The sequence below is a fragment of the Melanerpes formicivorus genome, unplaced genomic scaffold (genome assembly GCF_026170545.1).
Source record: "Melanerpes formicivorus ecotype bairdi unplaced genomic scaffold, bMelFor1.0.p_v2 SCAF_13, whole genome shotgun sequence".
In the NCBI taxonomy this organism is placed as follows: Eukaryota; Metazoa; Chordata; class Aves; order Piciformes; family Picidae; genus Melanerpes; species Melanerpes formicivorus.
This window is the reverse complement of record NW_027142365.1, coordinates 5182643-5200219: the sequence shown is the minus strand read 5'-3', so window position 1 is coordinate 5200219 and position 17577 is coordinate 5182643. Positions and strand designations below refer to the sequence as shown.

At 50.0% G+C, this 17577-nt stretch overlaps 1 protein-coding gene across 1 annotated transcript; it reads left to right on the top strand.

The window, feature by feature from the left end:
- The first annotated feature begins 9531 nt into the window (after positions 1 to 9531).
- Positions 9532 to 15755, top strand: LOC137444857 (solute carrier family 22 member 13-like). Its single transcript, XM_068145936.1, has 10 exons — positions 9532 to 9933; positions 10738 to 10841; positions 11328 to 11482; positions 12319 to 12484; positions 12830 to 12950; positions 13423 to 13517; positions 13844 to 14058; positions 14531 to 14639; positions 14794 to 15003; positions 15122 to 15755. The coding sequence occupies exons 1-10, from the start codon at positions 9562 to 9564 to the stop codon at positions 15213 to 15215; spliced, it is 1641 nt and encodes a 546-aa protein (XP_068002037.1). The 5' UTR covers positions 9532 to 9561; the 3' UTR covers positions 15216 to 15755.
- The last annotated feature ends 1822 nt before the right edge of the window (positions 15756 to 17577 follow it).

Sequence of the window (17577 nt, the reverse complement as noted above, 5' to 3'; positions counted from 1 at the left end):
GGTTGTAGCCAGGAAGGGGCTGGTCTCTTCTCCCAGGCAACCAGCACCAGAACAAGAGGACACAGTCTCAAGCTGCACCAGGGGAGGTTCAGACTGGAGGTTAGGGGGAAATTCTGCACAGAGAGAGTGATTGCCCATTGGAATGTGCTGCCTGGGGAGGTGGTGGAGTCACCATCATTGGAGGTGTTTAGGAGGAGACTTGATAGGGTGCTTGGTTGCATGGTTTAGTTGATTAGGTGGTGTTGGATGATAGGTTGGATGTGATGATCTTGAAGGTCTCTTCCAGCCTGGTTTATTCTCCTCTCCTCTCCTCTCCTCTCCTCTCCTCTCCTCTCCTCTCCTCTCCTCTCCTCTCCTCTCCTCTCCTCTCCTCTCCTCTCCTCTCCTCTCCTCTCCTCTCCTCTCCTCTCCTCTCCTCTCCTCTCCTCTCCTCTCCTCTCCTCTCCTCTCCTCTCCTCTCCTCTCCTCTCCTCTCCTCTCCTCTCCTCTCCTCTCCTCTCCTCTCCTCTCCTCTCCTCTCCTCTCCTCTCCTCTCCTCTCCTCTCCTCTCCTCTCCTCTCCTCTCCTCTCCTCTCCTCTCCTCTCCTCTCCTCTCCTCTCCTCTCCTCTCCTCTCCTCTCCTCTCCTCTCCTCTCCTCTCCTCTCCTCTCCTCTCCTCTCCTCTCCTCTCCTCTCCTCTCCTCTCCTCTCCTCTCCTCTCCTCTCCTCTCCTCTCCTCTCCTCTCCTCTCCTCTCCTCTCCTCTCCTCTCCTCTCCTCTCCTCTCCTCTCCTCTCCTCTCCTCTCCTCTCCTCTCCTCTCCTCTCCTCTCCTGTCTTTTTTACAGTGTGGGTGGATTAACAGCCCTATGGCAAGCAGCATTTGTGCTCTTGTCTGAAAACTAAGCTGAGACCAGTGTGATACACACCACCCAACCCAGGACCTTGTTTTAGCAAGCTGCAAGCAGGTTGTCTGAGCAATGAAAGTTATTCCACAGGAACTCAAATAAACCCAAATCTGCTGCATGGCCACTGCTTAAAAATACTGATCTCATTGTTTATGTTGCTGGTTTTACAGGGTTTCTAAATATCTCAATGAGACATTTATGAGGCTAGGACCATTTGAGGTGGTCTTCTTTAGTGGCGTTTCCATATGCCAGGAAGAGAAATATCATGAGGGGACAGACACTACATTATTTTAGGACCATACAAGTATTGAAAATCTGGAGGAGAAAAAACCCCAAATGCAAAGATCTGAAAGTCAAATACAAGCTGAAGGATCAGCTCATATTCTCAGGCCTTGCAATAATAAACCAGCAAAGCAGACACAAACTCTCAAATCCCAAATGAGTTACCAGAGTTTTTTTCTGTGATCTTTGGATACAAGACCTAACACTGTTCACCAGTCTTTGCCCCAATGGGTTGCTACATTCTCACACAGTGCTAGGTAGATGTTTTCAGCAGAAAAATGGTTGGGAGAATTATTTGGGCCAGGAGCCAAAGGACAGATGGCCTTGTCTTAACCATACCTCCTTGAGCAGCCAAAGGACAAATTCAACTACAGATAGCAGAGCTATGCTGAGATCATTGCAGACTGAAGGACAGGCAGAGGTTGTGTTTGCACACCTTCCTCTAGAAAGAAGGAACAAAACTGAAGGTGTTAAACTTTTGCTTGAAAAGTGTTGTCAGAGGAAACAATTTGGACTTGACCTTAACTGGTGTGTTCAGCCAAAATAAAAGTAAGTAAAAGAAATTGATCCCCCAGTTTTCTACTGAAAGTGAAAGGCAGGGTTCTTGTCCTCTCAGTTCAGCTCTTGAGCTACAGAAATATTTTTCACATTGTCATAGAATGGTTTGGGTTGGAAGGACCTTAAACTCCATGGGCCATGGGCAGGGACACCTTCCACTAGAATAGGTTGCTCAAAGTCCCATCCAGCCTGGCCTTGAACACTTCCAGTTGAGAGGACATCCACAGCTTCTCTGGGCAACATGTTTCCTCTGGTAAAAGCTAAAACCTGGGCCTCAACTCGTGCCACATTAGAGCAGAAAGCAGCTTGTTTTTTTCTCTGAGCTGACAGCAGAGTAAATCAGGGTGAGCACCTACTGGACAAAAAGCCAGAGGGATCGGAGTGCACTAGCAAAACTCTATCAAATCAAACCATGGAAAACTGCTCCCAACAAAGAGGCAGAGATGACCTCCTGTGAGAGAGTATCAGTACTCAGAGCACTGTCTTGATCAGTCAGAGCTAGGGTAAACTCAGGTGTGCTCTAGACTTGACTTGCAGATGGACTCACCAGGTAAGCTAAGCCTCTGCTTCACACCACAGTGAAAAGCAGTGCACAGAGCTACCCACACTGCCACCAGCATCCTCTGGATTACCTGCCCAGGAAGACAACCTGGAGCTTTCTGCAGCTACCCTGGTGTCTTCACTAATAAAATGGCTGGGGTTGGCAATGCTTTCCGGAGGCACTCCCTGGGCTCTTCACATGAAGTGGTGTTTGAGGAACTGGCTCATGGCATAAAACACAGACCATAGAGTAAACAGACTGGATTAAATCACTGTGTTTATGAATCTGTGGCAGCTTTAACATTGAGATGTGCTGAAGTTTAGGGTTTGGGCTCTGTGGCCTGTGTGAGCAGACAGATGATATCAGGGATTTCAGGAGCTGCCAGCCCACTGGATTTGAGTTCAAGATGGTAGACAACCTTACTTATATCACTCAGCATGTTTAACCTATTCAAGTGAACAATTTACTCTTGACCAGATTAATAATTACTCTCATCAGGGTCCCAAGGGTGTCTTGTCTTTCTGTCCTGACTGCAAATTCATGCAGACCTATCCAAGATGGCAAGCAAACTGAGTCAGACAGGAATCTGAAGGCTCACAACAGATCTGCAAAAGAAACTCCACAAGAAAACCCAACACAAGCAGAAGACTCAGCCAATGACTTTGCAGTTGAATTTCTCAGTGGTCACAATTCAGAGTTACTTAACTCCCATTTCTCCTTCTTCTTCAGCCCATGTTGAAAGAAGTGTGTGCCTCATGCCTGCAGCCTGTCTACCCCATGGAGCGTGTGGCCACTGACAGTGTCTGTGTGCACCGCTCGTGTTTCTGCTGCCAGGTCTGCAGGAGGAAGCTGAGGTGAGTGGTAGGACACATCTAAAGGACATCAAAGTAGCTTCCATCACAACAGTCCAAGGAGAGTAAACTTTTCAATTGAGTGTGGTTTTCCTGAGGCTATGTTTGATTTGTCTTTCAGAAAGCACCATGTGGAAAATGAAACATTTCCTTGCAATCCCTGTGGGAGCTGTAGCCCAGGCTGTGTGCAATCCTTGTCTCACTCACAGGCCAGGCTTCACCCCAGCCCTTCAGCTCCCTGTGTATGCAGGGCATGGACCATCTGGGTGGAAGTGCAGAGGGCTGCTGTGATACCACAAGTGCCTGCTGGGAGAAGGTGTCTGTAGAGCTGTGGGGCCAAGAGGATGGCAATCAGCCTTGCAGCCCTGAGGCATTGCCCCTCATTCCATCACTGTCCACCTCCAAGAGCATCTCCAGCCCTGCCTTCTTTATAACCTTCCATCAAATAGACATACACAGCAACAAGATCCTCCCTCTTAACCATCTCCTTGTAAGACCTACCTAACCCAGCTCAGCCTCACCTCAGGTGGCACACTGCTGCCTTGGTTTCAGCTTCACAGTGACTGAGACATCACAGTCCTTTTCTGCAGGGCTGATTGCCATCCTCTTGGCCCCACAGCTCTACAGACACCTTCTCCCAGCAGGCACTTGTGGTATCACAGCAGCCCTCTGCACTTCCACCCAGATGGTCCACGCTCTGCATACACAGGGAGCTGAAGGGCTGGGGTGAAGCCTGGCCTGTGAGTGAGACAGGGATTGCACACAGCCTGGGCTACAGCTCCCACAGGGATTGCAAGGAAATGTTTCATTTTCCACATGGTGCTTTCTGAAAGACAAATCAAACATAGCCTCAGGAAAACCACACTCATTTGAAAGGTTTCATTCTTCAAGCCCTCTCCCTTCCCCAACACTTGCCCCTGCAAAACAACCTTGCTGAAAACCTGTCCATCAGGGCTGCTGTTAGGCCTCCCCTCCCACACAGCCACTAACAGCTCTGACAATGTCTCTTTTCCAGCCTGCAAAACTATGCTGCCCTCCGTGGGGGCTTCTACTGCCAAGTCCACTCCAAGCAGATGGCTGCAGCTAAAAGCACAAGTGAGATGGAAAGGCTGCAGCACCAGCTAGGAGAACATCAGGTTCAGCACATGGCAATGGGAGGCAGAGGACCACAGCCCCAGGACTGCTATAACAGGGCCAGAAAGGAGACTGCAGCAAGGGAGAAACCCACAGCCTTGAATGCACACTGCAACTGGAGGCTGGCTGAGCCCAGGCAAGAGCTGAGCAGCAGGTCTCTCCTCTTAGGCAACCAGCTCAGAGCAGGCTGGTCACCCTCAGAAACAGCTTTGCTGGCTGCAGATGGGAAAACTGGAAATCTGGGAGCATGTTCCTGGAAGAAGCCCACACTGAGCCTGCAAAGCTACCAGGCTGTAGGCAGCAAGGCAGGCAAGATGGTGCTTGGGGCTCAGGAAAGAAAATCAGCATCAGAGGCAGCAGTGGAGAAGGGAAATCTCTTACCTGGTGTCCCCTATACCAGGAAGCAAGTGTGTTCCTGGCCCAAGACCAGGGGACAGAGAGCCAGTGAAAAGACTGGGGATGGAGACACGCTGAAAGGAAAGCAAGGGGGCAAGGTGTCACAGCAAGTGGCTGCAATCCAGCAGGGCAAAGGCTTTCTCAAGAAGGGACCTGTCTCTGCCTCCTCCCCTCTAGTCCTGGAGCCTGTGAAATCCCTGCTTCCAGGCTCACTTGTCACCCGTGCCGCAAAACAAAGCACTAAACCCACCAACTGGATGTACCTGAGGGGCACAGAGGGCTGCATCCCCTCTGCTGCACAGCTCCAAGTGAAGGAAGATGAGGTCTGTGGGTCTCTAAGCACAGCCAGTGAAGGAGGCACAATCTCTGCAATGACAGATGACAAGCCTGACCTGACCATGGCCACCCCAACTATTGCAGGAGACAGGAATCATCTTGGAGAGAACAGCACACAGCCCTTCTGTGTGCCAGGAGAGCCCCAAACCAGAAACACCACCAATACAGAGCTAAAATGGAGAGCTGAGGGTGTTGATCCTACTGAAAATGAAGCTGAAGAAGCTCATTGCCTCTCTGAAGCACCAAGGAGCCCTTATGTATCTTCTGAGTCCCCAGAGCCAGGAGGACTGAATGTATCACCTGAGATGTCTGAGTCAGTGAAGGAGAAGTCCAAGGCAAACACAGATGAGTCCCTTGAGAAAGAGATCCTAGCAAGTTTGGGGGGAAATGTGCAGCCATCCAGCATGAGTCATTTGCCTGGAATTGAGAGCAAAGTGGCAGCATTTGAAAAGATGAAAGAAGTTAAACAAATAAGTACATCAGGGCTCCTGGAAGCCCCCAGCCCTGAGCATAGATCTCAGAAGAACAAAGCAGAAAAGAGCAGAGCCTCTTCACCTGGCTTGCCAGATGATAAAGCAGATGGCCACAGTGTGTCCTGTCTGCAAGAATCAGAACCTCAGGGTACAAGTGGCTTACTGATAACTAACTCCCACAAGGATATTTTGGGACATGGGACAAAATCACCTGGCAAGGATCTTCCAGTATCAATAGACACACCTCTGAAAGGAACCTGTGCCACTTGGGCCTCACATGACGAAGTCAACAGCTCCGAGTCAAAGGACCCCAGAGAAGTTCATAGCAGAAACATCTTTCACAATTCTGAGCAGCCAGCCAAGACTTTAGATTCTTCCAAAGCAAATACATCCTTGGACAAGTCCAGCAATTATCCAGTGGGTGAAGAAAAGCCAGATCTGAAACTCCCAGGGGAAAGCAGTGCATACCTGTCAAGGCCTGGTGCCCAGAGGAAAGAGAACAAAAGTGGTCAAGCATGCAGAGAGATGTTAGGTAAAGGTTTCAGGTCTGGGAAAAACCCCTTCTCTACACTTTTTGGTTCTGAAGACAAAGGCAGTGCTCCCAAGAATGAAACAACACAAGGGAAACCCACTAAGCCCCAGTCAGCCCTTGTCACTTTGTTTGGTTACTCCTCAGAGAAGAAGCAGAGTCAACCAGAAAAGCCTGCAAGATCCTCAGAACAAACAAATATTGACAGGCCAGGGAAACCTCAGGACCTCCTCAGCTCTTCCAACCAAGCAAAACAAAAGGCCTCCAAAACTGATCAGCTGCCAAAGCCAGGAAAGAGGGAGGTCTTCCCTAAAGCTATCAAGGAGAGTTCTGGAGGCTTCTTAGACTCTACTGAGGGCAAGGAGACCAACATCCTGCTGTTAGCTCCTGGCACAAACACTTCATGTGATGATAAACATGAGAGAACAGAACTTGACAATCATGACCAAATGTCTTTAAATACTCAGGTTTGGCAGCAATGGGACAGCTTTTGGCCCTCTGTCATGCCAGCACCAGAAACGAAGAAAGAAGCTGCAGTAACCTCAGAAGGCAGAACAAACCCTCTGCATCCTCCTTCAGAGCTTGTTCCTGCAGCTGGTAACAGCACAGATCTCATCAGGGAAGGAAATCAACATGATGCTCATCTACTAGAAATTCAGAAGCCTCTGAGTTTGGGCCTCCAGGGCACAGTGATAGAGGAAGAGGTGTTTGTTTTACCAGGCAATTCAGAACAGCTACCCAAGGCAGCTGAGTTGCAGTCAGACAATGCAGATTTTGCAGAGCACAATCACTTGTTCTTTTCTGGAGGACAAGGTTTTCACAACATGGTGAGTAAAACCCCACATTCAGACTTGGAAAACTCAGAGGCAGAAACTCCAGCTTGGTTTGATCCAAACCTTCCAGAACTATGCCAGGAAATCCCAGCAGAAACAAAGGCCCCACTAGCAGTGTGGGACACTCCCAGTCTCTCACTTCTTGCTGGACAGGATGAGATTAACATTGGAGACCCAGAAGGGCTTCAGAGCTGTGTACTGCTGCAGCAATTGGATCCACAGTGCCAGGCTCCAAGGGCTGAAGAAGATACATTTGAATTTGGTGTCAGTGCTGGGGGCTCGGCAAACACACATTTCTCTACGCAGGGAGACAGTTTCCCCCCAGTGTACATGGGCACCAGCCATGCTTCTGAAACCTTCAGTCAGGGTGTCTTTGATCCTTTCCATATTGATTCATCCAAAGCAGGCCAGGAGGCTCCTGAAGGAATGAACAGGAGCAGAAAAACATCAGGAGCTGAAGAAGATTATGGAAGTCTCTCTTTTACAGACTTGCATGTGCTAGATGATGGCCCTTTAGATCAGGAGTTCTTTATATAACGGGGGGAAAAAAGGAGGTTAAAAAAAGGCACAAGCTAGATGACATGGGACAAAAATTGATTCATTAAATCAGTTCAGAAATCTCTCAATCCTCTGGCAGAAGACAAATTCAGCTGTGCATAGTCTGATTTATGAATAGCTAAAGGAGATAAATTTGAGATCTCTATCTTGGTCACAGTGGATCAGCATTCCATTCCTTAAAAAGAACAGTGCAAGAACTACCTTCATGGTGAGGAACCTCTAAGGAGAGGCCAACCAGCACACAGTTCTCTGCAACCAGGGGGTTTCTGCAGAAGAGATCTTCTGCATAAACTGCTGCTGAGCTCCCTCAAAGGATGTCTGCATGACCTCCAAAGAGGTCCAACCAGCAAGCAGCATTGAGCAACAGGCTAAGGAACTCAGATGAGAAGAGAGGGTCGATAACAGGAAGGAACCAAAATCCTTGGCCACAAGTGCACAAGTAAAACACAAAGGGCAAAGGCAGGGCTGAAGGGGACAGGATGAGGTTTTGTCTCCAAATGAGGTTTAGGTCTCTGCAGTATCAGCATTCCAGGTGCTCAAACCCACATCATAGTCTGTGGAGATTTAGCAAGTACAGTCTGGGGAGTGATTCAGCTCACCCCAAAGCAGACAACTGCATTCAAAAGCTAACAGGTCTCTGCACCCTGTTAACTGGGCCACCCCATCTCTGCTAACTCTAGTGCAACTGTGGGGGTCTATAGCATAGAGACAACTGCATTAAGACATCCAAAGATTAATCCAACCCAAATCACCATGCATCATTTCACCACATAGCTTGCCTACACTTCATAAGAGTATCTCACACCACTCAGCATATTTTTCCTTCAGTAGACTGCAAAACTGCTTCAAAAAGGAGATTGTCATTATCAGCCTTGTTGGATGATGATGGCCAAAGGTAGGTGAAATGGCCTTGCCAAGGTCACCAAGACAGATTGGCAGAGGAAGAAGGGGAACTCAGTTTTCTAGAAGACTGGAGCCATGGGGTCACTGTTCATCTGCTCTCTCTGTGTAGCTGCAGTCTGACCCTCCCTGCCTGCCCTTTGCTGCCATAATATAACTGTTATGGGAGCTCACAATCCTGCTAATGATAAACATGTGTACAGGAAACCTCAGAGTGTCAAAGCCAGAACACATGCATTGTGAAAAGCATCATCACTTCACCTGTTTTAATCAGCTGTCTGCTAAATAAAAGGCATGAAAATGTTGAAGTGAATAGTTTGTTACAATAAAGTACAACAAACCCGGCCTCCCTGTCTCATCAGTGCCAAAACAGCCCTGTCTCTGTCAGCTGAGATGGAGGAATAAAGCTGCTTGGTGACTTCACCTGCTCCAAGCAGGGTGTTAGTGCTCTGTGCAGGGAGATTGCCCAGTCAACATCAATCAGGGAAACAGAGATGGCCTCGACAGTGGCATGACTCAGTAGATGCTGAAGTCTGTCTCACCTTGGGATGCGGTAAGACACTTGGGACAGAGGAGCTGCTACCTGACAGCCCTGTCTGAATCCTGGCCAAGCTGTGTTTAGAGATGGGGCAAGGACACCTAAAGCCTTGCAGGGATCAAGCACCATTCCCACTGAAGCAGTGGGAAGAGGCTGGCCTGCAACCTGTGCCAAAGACACTGAGTGACACCCCAGACACTAGTGCACATTGCCACTAGCACATAGGACCTATAAATCTGACCTCTCCTTTGCCAGCTCTAAGAAGATGATGGAAAATGCAGGAGCAGAGCTTTATATGCTTCTCTTTCCTATAGGCTCCAGCATGAGATCTCTTTCCATTAAGCCACTGATGATAGCAGACAATTTACTCTGTTTCTGCTTCACCACACTTAAGTCCTCTTTTGCAGTCACAGCTTCACATCTCAGACAAAAACCTTGCACTGCAGCACGGTTGCCTTCAAGGGGGCTGGGGAGACGCTCCAGGCTGGGACAAGACAAGCTCTCCCTGCCCTCTCCCTGGCAATTCTCTGGCACCTTTGTGCCGGACCCCACAATAGGGAGGGAATGCCTGGTGACAAAGTACATGCTGGAAACCTGCAGTATGGCACCACGATGAACTGATGGGCAGATACAAGTGCTCATTTTATCACACCTGATTAGGGCTTTAGTGCTCCCAGTGTTTAAACATTAATATTTGCCTACTTAAGCCAGGTACCCTGCTGCAGCCTGCCCATAGAGGTAGTCACCATGACTGAGTTTGGAGATTTCATGAACGTTCTGGGGGACTTTGGGCCGTATCAGAAACTGCTGATATTCTTCATCTCCCTCCCACTGCTACTTAATCCTTTCCAAATGATTGGCCAAGTGTTCATGGTTCTGGAGGTGCCACACCACTGTGACACCAGCTGGATCCGTGCTGTCGGCCCCAACCTGACGGAGGAAGAGCAGCTGAACCTCACGCTGCCCCGAGGCGCAGATGGGGCCTACGAGCAGTGCCGCAGGTACTCGCCGGTGGACTGGGACCTGGACTCCATCAGGAGCTACGGCCTGAACGCCACAGAGGAGTGCCGCAGTGGGTGGGTGTACCCTGCAGGACAGCCGCCCTCCCTGCTGACCGAGGTCTGTAACCACCTCTGGGGGGGCTGGGCAGGGGGAAGGGAAGGGATGGGCATATCCTGGCCGGGAGTTTGGTAAGCCAGCACCAGCTGAAGTTCAGTCAGCTCCGGCACTTTTTGTAAGTACCTTTCTCTGAGCTGAAGCTGGAAGAAGCTTCTATTTTGTAAAGGTCTTTGGGGTCCCTGAAGCACTCTGTCCATTTCACAGGTGGCTTATGCAGAGGCTCCTCAGCAGCTACGACATCACTTCCCACTCCTACTCCACTGCTCCTTTCCCAGAGAAAATCTTGCTTTCCTGTCCTCCTCCATCTCGAACGTCTCTTCCAACCTGGTCCATTCCGCTCCGTTCCATTCCATTCCATTCTGTTCCATTCTATTCCATTCCATGCCATGCCATGCCATGCCATGCCATGCCATGCCATTCCATTCCATTCTTTTCTAGCCTGTCCCACCTCTGCAGCCAAAGAAGCAAGCTGCTAGGACTCTCATTCCAGATCCCACATGAAGGAAAACTTGCCAACCAAGAGGCTTCCTCAGGGATGCCTGGGCTGGAGGGGACCCCTGTAGCTTCCAGAGCTTGGGAGATGTGCACCATGATAAGAAGCAGCTCCTGTGTCAGTCTCACCACTGACTTGTGTCCTACACATACACCATGGAGGCTTATGCCCTTGTGGGTGGGTTCTCTGCTGCTATGGGTTGGAGTGAAAGCTCAGTCACCCAACTCCTGGATCAGCCATGGGCCAGAAGGGCTGTCCACTCCCAGCTGGAGTCTGTCAAGAGCTAAAGCAGCTGTGTTTCCTCCTTCCAGTTTGACCTGGTGTGTGAAAGGAAGGACCTGAAGGACATCTCCCAGTCTATCTACATGGCAGGGCTTCTCTTAGGAGCCATCATCTTTGGGGCACTAAGTGACAGGTGAGGAAACACAGCAATCTTCCCAGACGTATTGCCCAGCCCCCAGAGACAGCCCAGCTGAGAATTCAGGATGTCCATGCACAGAGCATAAAGTACTCCATCCACAGGACCTGATCCCCTTGCCTGAGAAAGGGCATCTGGGGCTACCTGACATGTCGGTAGGTGTCTGAGGGTTAGAAAGAGAGGGAAGCAGATACAGCCTTTTGGGGGGAGGGTCCTTCAGAAATCACAGGTCTAGTCCCAGCTGCTATCTCAGCTACCCAACAACTTCTTTAGGAATCTCAGATTCACAGCATCATCTCCTTTAGCCATTACGAGCATCATGATGTGTCAAAAGCGTAGATGCTGCTTTTCCTGACAAACAGAACTTTGCTCACGTGGTGTTAAATCTCCTCTGCTGTGAATGCTCCTCAAATCACATCCTATTCCACATGGGCACTTCCCCATCTCTGTGATACCCACTGTGTTTTACCTCCTCCTCTGCAGGGTCGGCCGCCGGCCAGTCTTTCTGATCTCCATCTCCCTCCAGGGCTTCTTTGGCCTAGGAACTGCCTTTGCACCCCACCTCTATGTGTACATGGCCTTCAGGTGTGTCGTTGGCATAGCGGTGTCAGGCATTCTGATTACTTCCCTGGCTTTAGGTGAGTAGCATGACCTGGCTACGAGGCAAGGTACAAGATACAGTCCCACAAGATCACAGAATCACAGAACATATCTGATTGGAATAGTCCAACCTTTGACCCAGTACTGAAGGGTCAACACTAAACCACATCCCTAAGTGCCAGGTCCACACACTGCTTGAACACCCCCAGGAACTGTGACTCCACCACTGCCCTGGGCAGACCATCCCAATGTTTGAGAGCCACAGAATCACACACAGAATCACAAAGGCTGGAAGAGACCTCAAAGGTCATCAAGTCCAACCTGTCGCCACAGACCTCATGACTAAACCATGGCACCAAGTGCCACATCCAATCCCCTCTTGAACACCTCCAGGGACGGTAACTCCACCACCTCCCTGGACAGCACATTCCAATGGCTAACAACTCTCTCTGGGAAGAACTTTCTCCTCACCTCCAGCCTAAACTTCCCCTGGCACAGCTTGAGGCTATGTCCTCTTGTTCTGGTGCTGGCTGCCTGGGAGAAGAGACCAACCCCCTCCTGGCCACAACCACCCTTCAGGTAGACAGCAATAAAGTCTCCCCTGAGCCTCCTCTTCTCCAGGTTAAACCCTTCCAGTGAAGAAATATTTCCTAACATCCAGCCTAAACCTCTCCTGGTGCAGCTTGTAGCCATTTCCTCTAGTCCTGTCTCTTGTCATCAGGGAGAAGAGGCTGGCCCCCTCCTCATCCCAACCTCCCTTCAGGTGGTTGTGGAGAACTGTAAGGTCTCCCCTCAGCATTCTCTTCTCAAATAACAGAGGATAATCCTGCAGGCATTGCAAAGGCAGACCCTGAACCTTTGTTCTCCTTCTCAGCTACAGAGTGGGTTGGTGTCTCCCGGCCCAAGGCAGTGCTTATTACCCACTGCTGTTTGGCCTTGGGGCAGGTGCTTTTGGCTGGCTTGACTTACGGAGTTCGCAACTGGAGGCTGCTGGAGATCGCAGGCAATGCTCCACTGTTTGCCCTTTTCTTCTACATCTGGTAAGAAGGAGCAGGATAGAGATTCTTCAACACATGGCAGCAGTGGGGGGGAAGGGCTGGCACTGAGTAGGCAGCAGCTCAGGAGCAGGCTGCATCTTTCCCAGTAGAGTGCTGATGCCAGAGGGACTTCAGCAGAGACCATCACAGCTCCTGGGGGACCACTGAGAGCAGCCAGGGATTTGCTTGGGGCCTATGTGCAGGCCTAGAAAGCCTGACCTGAGGAGGTAGCTGGACTCATCCATCATATGTGATGCCCATTGCTTGCTGGGTGTGATCACAAGGAGATGGGCTGTGGGGAAACTCAGCAGGTCCCAGCAGCATCTCTTGATTCCATCTCCTTGACAGGGTGCTACCAGAATCAGCTCGGTGGCTGGTAACAAAAGGCAGAATAGAAGAGGCCAAGAAGGTCCTTCAGAAGGCAGCATCCTTCAACAAGCGCACCATCCCACCAGAGCTCCTTGAGCAGGTACCTCCAATGGCATGGGGAACTGCTCCTTGGCTTCAGAGACTTTCCTCTGTGCTTGGCTTTTTGGTAGTAGCTCAGCCTGCACCATTCTGGAGTCCACCTTGGCATAGGGAAAGGACTCAAATGCTTCCCTGGTTTTTCTTCTGTGAGGATTGCAGGAGTATGGAGAATGAGCACGAGGGCTCTGCTTAGTCTGTGGTTTGCCATGTATAAATGGCCTGAGGGCATCTCCACCTCAAAGTCCCCACACTGGGGCAATGTTCATCCCAAGAAACCTCTTAGTCACCAAACTACTGCACTGGGCACCCAGAGCACCTGCACAGGAGCCCAGAGCCACTGGGCTGCCTCCCTCCTAGAACAGTTTGGAGTCACAAGTCTGTTCCACTGAGGCTTTTCTTTAACTGCATATGAAAAAGGAGCTAGCCATGAGTTTCCATTGACTGGTTTGACTTGGTCTGTCTGTCTTCTAAAGCTGAATCCTGTGAAACAGACCAAGTCTGGAAGCATTCTGGATCTCTTTTGGAAGAAGCAGCTCCGGAAGGTGATTTTAATCATGTTGGTCACCTGGTAAGCCATCCCATAGCCCACTCTTTTCAGACTTCTAGGTAAAGAAGAGATTGAAGGCTGACAAGAAGAGATGGAAGGCTGAAAAGAGCTGTAAATTAATTTTGTTTGATTTTGAGGGCCATGTTTGTGCCTGTATGTTCATCTCCTCTCTTTTGCCTCTCCATAATGGGCCAGAACTAACTTCTGTGGGCATGGGAAGAAGCTGATTATTTGAGCTCACACTACATATCACATGAATGTTACAGGTCAGAAGCTCCACAGAGATTCTAGAGGATAAACCCTGGAAAGTCCATCTGGTCCCATGTCCTGTTCAACTTGAATTTCAGGTTTGCAAACAGTCTTGTCTACTATGGGTTGAGCCTCAGTGTGACAAGTTTTGGTCTCGACATCTACCTGACACAGCTTGCCTTTGGGGCAGTGGAGTTACCAGCTCGGCTGTCCTGCATTTTCCTGCTTGAGTGGTTTGGGAGGAAGAAGACCCAGGCTGTGCTCCTGCTGCTGTCGGGCCTGATGTGTCTCATCATCACTGGCATCCCTGAAGGTGAATAACCTCTGTGCAATTCAAGAGTAGAGCCAAGGCCCAGGCCCAGCCAGCTCTATGCTGGTTCAGATCCACCCTCCCAGCCCCACTGGATGTAGGGCAGGACTTGCTCCAGAGGCTGAACTGCCTTGAGGTCCACAGCTTGCTATCAGCATGACTTTTCTCTTCATCAGGGCTGTGCCTGATCCTTCCACAGATCCTTGCCCTTGGCAGGCACTGTCCATTACACATGCTGCTAATTTGGGAAATGTCCAGGGCCTCAGAACAAACCTGGCTTCACTTTCACAGTTGTCAGAGGGTGCTGTCCAGGAAAAGGTGTGTTAAGAACAATTTCCAGTGGCTTAGGTGGTAGATTTTTGTGGTTAGGTCCATTAGAAGGGTTTGTCCTAAGAAATACCAGTGCAGAGACCTTCACTCCCAACTAAACCTTCTCCACGGAGGTCACATCAGCAATCTCTCCTCCTTCCCTCAGACCAGCCTGTGGTGATCACTGTCCTGGCCATCATTGGCAAGTTTACAGCCACAGCCTCCTTCTCTACTTCTCACATCTATGCTGCAGAGCTCCTCCCCACCATCATCAGGTGAGGTCCCCTCATGTATCAGGCTTGTTTCCACCATGGTTGGTGGTACAGGTAGGGCAAGACCTTGGTTTTTCCCATGGTCACATATAGTCCCACAGTGGTCCAGGGGATGCTGTGCACTGCTCTCACCTTCCATGTCCCCTCACTTTTGCAGACAGACTGGTGTGGGGCTGTGCTCCATGTCAGCACGGGTGGCAGGGGTCTTGGCCCCTCTGATTCGCCCTCTGGCTGAGTTCCACCAGGCCATACCCTTGGCCATCTTTGGGAGTCCCCCTGTGCTGGTGGGGCTGCTCTGCTTCCTGCTGCCAGAGACCAGTGGCAACGATTTGGCAGATGACCTGAGGTCAGCCAAGCCACAGCTGAGGTGGGTATCAGAAGGAAAGATAAATGAAATTCAAAGGTGTACATCTCATGGAAGAGAAGCATGTCAGAAATCAGGCTGGAAACCATGGCATCTCTTTCTTTTTCCTCCTTGCCTTCAGGAGCAAGAATCTGGAAGAGTTGGCCAAGAAAGACTTCACAGATGATGGAGCAGACTTGAAGAAGGACATATACAGAAGCTTAGAGAGCAAGTAATGAATGGACCACCATATACTAAAGGTCTAGTCCAATCCACTTGTTGTTAAAGCAAACCAGTCAGGCACTGCTGTGGGGAAACTGGTCCTTCAGATGACCAACTAAGTAGGCAGAGGAGAGCTGGGTCACTCTGCATTTGCAAAAGATGATGCACTTCAAACTGCTCCTGAAACCCAGTCTGGAAGGCCTGGCTGCACCACTCCTCCCCACCTCTCTCCGCTCCCCTGCAGACTGGCACCCGTGGAACCTTCCCTGTCGTGTTTCACAGCAATAAAGAATCCCCAGGAGAGTGGCAGCCCTGGGCCAGCCAGCACCAGGCTGTGGCCCTCCTGCACTAAGGGCTTGGGCCAGCAGCCTCCTCCTCGCTCCAAGCCTCCACCTTGGGTCAGGACGTCACTGAACCCCTGTCACACACCTGGGTAGCTTTGCTTTGGATGTGCTTGGAGTTTGAGTTGCTGCATCCAGCATGGAAATGACACTCTGAGTTGGAGGAGAGACACTTGTAATGCAATATGTGAATAATAAATGGTGGTGATTTGTTTTGCTTTGTTTTTTATTTCCCTACTCTTTCACAGTTGGCCTTTAACTGCTATTGGCTCTGGAGTGTTTCCTACACAGGAATTGTAGGTCTGTCATTGAACAGGCAGCTGGAAACGTGCTTGGTTTCCATCAGCCACCAACAATGCAGAAGCAGAGGGTTAGAGCAGAAGGGCTGGGTTCAGCTAGGACTTTTCCTTCTTTCCAAGCCTTCAGATGAACAATCTGTGTTTATATATTGTTCTCTATGAGCAGCTGTGGAAGTCTCCTGAATTGGGTGGTGTGTGCTCCAGTTCAAGGGCAGTTACCCTGAGTGGCTAACTGGACAGCTTTCCCCAATCATTGTCAGCTCTTAACACTGACCTTCACTGGCTGCTGCTGCCAGCTCAGCCACAATATTTTATTATCATCTAATGTCATGACTTCTCAGGGTGGTCTTCTCTCCTGTACATCCTTTTATGGATCTATTTCCTCAAACATGAAAAACAAGTGGTCACAGCATGGGGACAGGAGGAAGGAGACAATGAAGTCTTTCTGCTAAAGGGAAGGTCCAGGATCCTGACATTGCCCAAAGACCAAGAGTCAAGGTTGGAGCACTGATATTGAGCATGCACTGATTGACTCAATGACCCCTGTGTGACTCCTCTGGCAACAGGAGCTGTGCCTCCAAACAGCTTCTCATCTTGGGGAACAGGAACAGACCAGGATTTACTGCCCATCCACACACTAGATACATCTATCCCTGCCTGAACAGCTTCCCATTGTCTCCCATCCTATCATCATCCACCTCCAAGAACACTCCAGCCCTGCCTTCTCTGTAATGTTCATAAAATAGACACAGACAGCAATGAGTTCCTCCCTCTTAACTTTCTTGTAAGAGCTACCTAACCCAGCTCTCAGCCTCTCCTCAGGTGACACATGGTCCAGGTCTCACCTTGACCACACTTCCTTACAGTATGTCAATAGCTTTCTTGCACTGAGGAGCCCAGAACTGGACAAAATACTCCACATTAGGTCCTACAAGTGCCAAAAGCAGAGGAATACTCACTTCTCTTGACCAGCTGGCTGGGCTTTTTCTAATGCAGCCTTGGATGTAGCTGACTCCTCTGTCACAAGGGCACACTGCTGCCTTGGTTTCAGCTTCACAGTGACTGAGACATCACAGTCCTTTTCTGCAGGGCTGATTGCCATCCTCTTGGCCCCACAGCTCTACAGACACCTTCTCCCAGCAGGCACTTGTGGTATCACAGCAGCCCTCTGCACTTCCACCCAGATGGTCCACGCTCTGCATACACAGGGAGCTGAAGGGCTGGGGTGAAGCCTGGCCTGTGAGTGAGACAGGGATTGCACACAGCCTGGGCTACAGCTCCCACAGGGATTGCAAGGAAATGTTTCATTTTCCACATGGTGCTTTCTGAAAGACAAATCAAACATAGCCTCAGGAAAACCACACTCATTTGAAAGGTTTCATTCTTCAAGCCCTCTCCCTTCCCCAACACTTGCCCCTGCAAAACAACCTTGCTGAAAACCTGTCCATCAGGGCTGCTGTTAGGCCTCCCCTCCCACACAGCCACTAACAGCTCTGACAATGTCTCTTTTCCGGCCTGCAAAACTATGCTGCCCTCCGTGGGGGCTTCTACTGCCAAGTCCACTCCAAGCAGATGGCTGCAGCTAAAAGCACAAGTGAGAGGGAAAGGCTGCAGCACTGTTGCAAGAAGGGGCCGCTATACGATCAATGTGATCAGCGGAATCCAACTTTGTTGAGCATCAGACACATCTTATATGCAGTTTGCTATAATTATGCCCACTTGGCAACATGCTATTG